General features: G+C 42.8%; 1 protein-coding gene across 2 annotated transcripts in view; it reads right to left on the bottom strand.

The window, feature by feature from the left end:
• Positions 1-2,173: 2,173 nt before the first annotated feature.
• Positions 2,174-6,536, bottom strand: part of RNF34 (ring finger protein 34) — a 27,345-nt gene continuing 22,982 nt past the window's right edge. For both annotated transcript variants that reach the window (XM_023516862.1, XM_012809052.2), the window contains 3 exons: positions 6,313-6,438; positions 5,866-6,067; positions 2,174-3,127 (listed from right to left, as the gene is read on the bottom strand). In XM_023516862.1, coding sequence (XP_023372630.1) covers positions 2,937-3,127; positions 5,866-6,067; positions 6,313-6,438 — 519 coding nt within the window. In that variant the 3' untranslated portion in view covers positions 2,174-2,936. The remainder of the gene's footprint in view (positions 3,128-5,865; positions 6,068-6,312; positions 6,439-6,536) is intronic.

The raw sequence follows: 6,536 nt of genomic DNA, 5'->3' as shown, positions 1-6,536 counted from the left end.
ATTCCTGGGTGTAAGTGATTGTCTTGCCTCAGCCTCCCAAGTAGCTGGGACTACAGGCCCACAGCACCAGGCTTTTTGGTTGTAGTTGTCATGTTGTTTGACAGGTCCAGGCTGGATTCAAACCCACCAGCTCTGGTGTATGTGGTTGGCGCCTTAGCCACTTGAGCTACAGGTGCCACCCAAGACTTTTATTTTTAAAATGAGCTTTGGATGAGGCCAGCCTAAGGTAAATGCTACAAGCAGCTGCTCTGAGCCCAGTGTGCTGTGTCTAATGAAGTCATGAAAGAACCATAAGCCTAAAGGAGTACATGCTGCTTTAAGTTGCAACTCAGTAACCTAGGAAAGAGGCTCTGTCCCTTTCTCTAGGGAATCTGATGTTTACAAAGAAAGATACCACGGCACCTCAGATGTTGTTGTTTCATATTGTGAAGATGGGACAAGGAGATGTAACTATACTCCACTGGGGACTTTCAGAATGTTATCCAGAGAAAATGTTTTGTCCTCTTCCAAACAAGTCAGTGATACCATGTGTCAAGCTTGTTGCACTAAATATTTTTGTCTGATCCCAAAACTGTTATTACTTCAAAGTGCTATCCAAAAAGCACCACTAAGGCTCGGTGCCTATAGCTCAACTGGCTAAGGCGCCAGCCACGTACACCTAAGGTGGCGGGTTCGAATCCTCAGCCCAGACCCGCCAAACAACAATGACGGCTGCAACCAAAAAATAGCCGGGCGTTGTGGCGGGCGGCTGTGGTCCCAGCTACTTGGGAGGCTGAGGCAGGAGACTTGCTTGAGCCCGGGAGTTGGAGGTTGCTGTGAGCTGTAATGCCATGGCTCTCTACCCAGGGGGATAGCTTGAGGCTCTGTCTCAAAAAAAAAAAAAAAAGAAAAAAAGCACCACTAAGACTTTTTGTACTCATTAATATATTAATCGAAAAGGAAACCTTAAATAAGCTGTTTTAAACTGCAACTATGTGCAAATAAATCTGAATATTTGAATTTAACCTTAGACAAAAAAAACTGGCCCCTGCTGCTTAGCTTCCACTTGTTTGTTTACTATCACCTGCTGTCCTATATTTTAAAACTTCCCATCATCAAGTTAGCAATTTTAGGGGAACTGTTAAATTTCCAGAATCTCATGAGAAGTACAGTGAAGGTACAAGTGCCCATAAAGCTTTAGCAGGAGCTCAGCTTTTGCTGCTTCTATTGGAAAGGACTGATCTGCTCAAACTGTTTACCACCTTGGTGGGTAGACACTTGCCCTGGGCTCTTCAGACAAACAGATAGGTATTTAAAAAATACCCAAGGCCTTGATTTACATGTTTTGACCCCCCCCCCCAATAAACCAGAAAAGGTAGAAAGGATGTTTTCATAACTAGCCAAATTTTCTGCCCATAGCGGAGGGACAGTTAGGAGTATTTTTTGAGACAGAGCCTCAGGCTGTTGCTTGGGTAGAGTGCCATGGCATCACAGCTTACAGCAGCCTCCAACTCCTGGCCTAAGCAGTTCTCTTGCCTCAGCCTTCCAAGTAGCTGGGACTACAGGCGCCCGCCACAACACCCGGCTATTTTTTGGTTGTAGTTGTCATTGTTGTTTGGCAGGCCTGGGCTAGATTTGAATCCACCAGCTCTGGTATATGTTGCTGGCGCCTTAGCTGCTTGAGCTAATTGACTAGTGGATTCTGACTATCTCAGAGCTTCTGTGTTAGTGTAGAGAGAACAGCTGATAAGCTAATGAAACATTTTTTAAAAACATACCTTGCCTGCTACCAATAAGATGAGACTGAATCCATAGATGGTCTCATGTCAACCAAAAACGCACTCTATATCAAGTTGGCTCTACAAGAAGAGATTTCAGGGCCTTTCTACATAGGCTAATGTCTCAGGTTTATCATTTGCTATAATGTGGTATTTAAAAGATTTAGAGAAAACTATCAACAGAGCTGGTTCAATTTCCCAGTTTTTAACCATCAGATTTTATATAAGTGCTTCAACTTCTGAAAAGTCAGGTTTCCCATCTGAGAAACAAGACAGTACCTATTTCAGAATGCTGCTTTGAGGTATGCTGGAGATAACTACACAGCACCTAGCACAATGCATGGACCCCGGAAGCAACAAATTACTTTTCATGCTGTATACAGGTAAATTAGGAACTGACCAAGACAATGGAAACAAAAACTTTTAAAATCTAATTTTATTCCTAGAGTTGAAATTAGCTAGCAGGTAGCACTGAAGATACACACCTTCACTATACAAAACATTGTAAACTCATTACTCATTAGGAATTTTAGCACACAGACTTCTAAAAAAAGAAGCTAGATGCAGCCCTTGCTATAAAAAGCTGTACCTGAACAAAAATGGACATGTTTAGTCTAAGGCCCTGGCAGTTGACTACAGAATATCAGTTGTTCCATTTATGTTTAAATGCAGAAATAGCAACAATGTGGGAACTTACATTCATCAAATATTAGGTTTTAAAATATACAAGACTAATAAAGTAAACATTTGGAGGGGCCAATTCTCAGCATGTTCCACATCAGCTACTTGTGGACAGTGATTTCATTTAAAGAGAACAGAAGTTTCAAACATCTGAGTAGTTTAAGTTAAAAATAGGATGAAGGGGAAGTTATAGGATAAGTGTCCTCCAAAGACAGCAGGAGCAGAGCCCACACATGGCACAATCTGACTTCAGCAATTAATGTTCACAGGTCTTATGAGGAAGCCTGGCTGGGAGGCTCCTGTGGCCACAGGCAGACAAGCTCATAGCATGGACTAATGTTTCTATAACTTAGGATATACCTTTCTGTCACATTAGTAGTGAAAATAATTTTTAAAAATAGCTTCAGCCTTTGAACTGTGTTTCCAGTCCCTTCTGTGCATTGAAATGTTTGGGATCAAGTTTGGGGGGCAAGTGTCCTGTTTGGGAGAACCTTGGTTTCAGGACTTGAACACATGCACAGCTCGCACCACATACTGCCGGCAGATGGGACACTCACTCATGCGCTTGCCACACTTGGTGCAGGTAACCATGTGCCCACATTCAAGCAAGACACAGTCGATGACGGCATCCATGCAGATGCGACACAGGCTGTCATCATCTTCCTCCTGCAGCTGCAGCCGCTCACCATCTGAAAGGCAACAGAGAGCTAGAGCCTCAGGTGTAGATGCCCAGCTAAAACTGGGCAGCCATCTGCTGTGACCACTCCAAGTACAGTGCACCCCAGTGCTGTAGCAGAAAATCCCAACTCCTCTACACTTGGTTCTTACCACTAGAAATGGCAACAATGATATGCGTAATACCTCCAGTTTTTGTAAAGAATAAAGTGCTTGATGTACCCAGGAAATGTTAACCCACTTATTGTTATATATCTTTATACAATTTAAGGTATATTTAAGGATATATTTCTTCTGTAATTAGAAAAAAGAAAATAAGCCCTAGGTTGACTTTGTACACTTAGGCTCTGGGTCAGGACACTACTGGAATTTCCGCTCACCTGCCCCAGCATTGTGGCCATGGGAAAGTCATAGTCTCTGGACTCTGAACAGGAAGAACTTTAGTTCCACACTCCAAGGAAAGTTGGAATAATCGTACATCAAGTAATGAAGTACCTCCTCCCCCTCAGCTTTAGAGCATCTCAAGTTATCTGTGCTTCTAGCCCTGTTGGAGTTCAACTCAAAAGGATGGGTCATCCTGTCTGTATGCCCCAGATGTAGGTTTTCAGGAAATCCAGGCTCTGAACAAAGGCAATGAATAAGTTATGGTTTGGGGTTTTTTTTTCCAAGACAGTCTCACTCTGTTCCCCTTGGGTAGAGTGCTGTGGCATCGTGATAGCTCACAGCAATTCCTGGGAGCTCAAGTGATTCTCTTGCTTCAGCCTTCCAAGTAGCTGGGACTACAGGTGCCTGATTACCACACACAGCTACTTTTTTTAGTACATATGGGGTCTGACTCTTGCTCAGGCTTGTCTCAAACTCCTGAGCTGAAGTGATCCTCCTGCCTTGGCCTGGGATTACAGGCGTGAGCCACCACACCTCCCCTCCCAATGAATGATTTTTAAAAGTTGTCAGGCTGGGTGTGGTGGTGGCTCACACCTGTAATCCCAGCATTCTGGGAGGCCAATGGTGGCAGCCTGAGCAACAGTGAGACCCTGCCTCTAAAAGTAGCTGGCCATTGGGCAGCACCTGTGGCTCAAAGAGTAAGGCACCAGCCCCATATATCAGAAGTAGTGGGTTCAAACCCGGCCCCAGCCAAAAAACAAACTGCAAAAAAAAGAAGGTAGCTGGGTGCTATGGCAGGCACCTGTAATCCTAGCTACTTGGGAGGCTGAGGCAAGAGAATAGCTTGAGCCCAAGAGTTGGAGGTTGCGGTGAGCTATGACGCCATGGCACTCAACTGATGACAACAAAGTGAGACTGTCTTAAAAGAAGAAAAAAAAAAAACCTCAGCCTGAAATCTGGCCACAGAGCTATGGAAGTTGAGGCTTCTCTTCTTACAGGTCATGGAATCAGTGGGCATCAGGAACCAAACAGGAATTATAGGGCCAGTCATCTGGACAAGAGAAATAAGTATTTCACAGCCTGCCATGTTAGGAGATTCTTGTAATCTGGGATCTTACTTGATGGACTGTGACAACTGATGTGGACCTGGAGGGAGGATTTGTGGAAGGAGATGTAAGATGAACAGAGGAGAAGAGGGCCTTGGCTCCTCTCCTATGTGAAATTCTAACTCTCTATAACTTAAGACAGCAGAGGAGCCAGACAGCATCTGTCAGGGCTGTTTAGGGTCAATGTTAGCATAAGTGACTGGAAGCCTATAAAGCCAAGAAGATTCTAGCTGTGCTCAAAACAAACGTGTATTCCACCCAAGCCAGAGATTAAACCAGTGTTACACTAAGCAGTGAGTTAACTGAGAAAGACACTAGAAATCATGTGTGTCATGGCTTCCTAACCAAAAACACCTAGAGGGTGGGAGTGGCTGTGCATTACCATCAGGCACTACACATAGTTATTTATATTTACAAAGTAAAGTGACTCACCCCTTGAGGCCAGGATACTGTTTCCCAGCCAGTACCCTAAACGCTGAAGGCTCTAAGGCTGAAGAACCCTGTATCTACTATTATGGCATCATCTTAGAAACAGGTGCACCAAATTCATCCTGCATATTCTGGGTATAATCCTGTTTGTTCATCAGCAAGTGCTGTATTATAACCAGCTTTTAAAGAAACTCAAGATAAACGTCAATAATGGGAAGACTGTTTAAGTCTAGATAAGAACATAAAATTTGTGAGTCTAAATACCACCACTGAATTATTTTTCCTTTCCATAAATGCTCCGTAGCTTGGCCCTTTTACCAGCTGATGGAGAATTTTTATGCCCCAGCTTGTCAATAAATAGTTCAGAAATTTTTAACCTCAGCTTTTTGTACTTACACAGAAATCTATGAATACTTGATGCTAAGAACTACTTAATGTCTTGGGCTATAAGGGATCCCCCACAAACACACTGTTTAAAACTATAGTTGAGATAACAAAGTACTGGCCTACCAGAGGGGAGATAATGAGAAAAATAAGCATTTTTATAGAGATAAGTAATTTCATTAGGTTCTAACAGTTGATTATGGTAAGAAAACCAGACTGAACAATTATTATCTAGCATACTTGGCAATGGTGGTCTCAGAGCCAACATTGTATAATAAACTTAATACTTAACAGATCTGTACACACATATAACTAAACTAATTTATGCTCAATGAAAAGGTAGACAGCTTTCTCAAAAATACATCTGACTAAATCGTGACAGAAGCAACCCAGTTTTTAAAAGCCTAAGGAATGATACTGTTAGGGAAGAAATCAAACAATAAACCTACATGATTTCTGGTTTTCTTCATTCTCTTTGTATAACCGGTTTACTTTCTCTACCAGCTCCCATTTTTCACAGCAGCCGGAATAGTTGACAAAATTCCGAGCCAGGATTTCCTTCAACTGACGCACACTCATCCCTTCCACATCTTCAAGGCTTGACAAGTCAGACAGGGAAGCTCTCACTCTCTTCTTAGAAAGCCCAGGAGTCTGAAATCACAGAGCATCCATTACCTCTGGTCCCACAAGTCTAGACTACCCTCATCCTATACTCATCAGTGGTCCTGAATATTCTTCCCAGACTTCTCAGCAGTCCTTTAGTGTTTTAAAATACTGTCCTACATTCAAACCAGAAGAAACATTCTGTGCTAATCTAAAGAAAGTTCATATGGGGGCATCTTCCTTTCCTGCTAGATGGCCATGTCAGGGGAACCAAATCCTACTGGAAGTCTCACCCGATCCTCCATATTTTCTTCGTCGTCGTCGTCATCGTCATCATCATCGTCGTTGTCGTCATCGTCATCGTCATCATCAACATCGTCATCATCATCTGTGTTTGCTGAAGCTATTTCACTCTGTACCTATATACACAATGTATCTGATTAGGTCAGGAATCATTTTCCTAACAGTATCAACCCATGTTTATCACTGGAGAAAACCTTTCCATAGATCAGTGGTT

The sequence above is a fragment of the Otolemur garnettii genome, unplaced genomic scaffold (genome assembly GCF_000181295.1).
Source record: "Otolemur garnettii isolate 467f Iridium unplaced genomic scaffold, OtoGar3 scaffold00099, whole genome shotgun sequence".
Lineage (NCBI taxonomy): Eukaryota > Metazoa > Chordata > Mammalia > Primates > Galagidae > Otolemur > Otolemur garnettii.
Note: the sequence above shows the minus strand (reverse complement) of the source record. Positions and strands in the feature narration are given on the sequence as shown.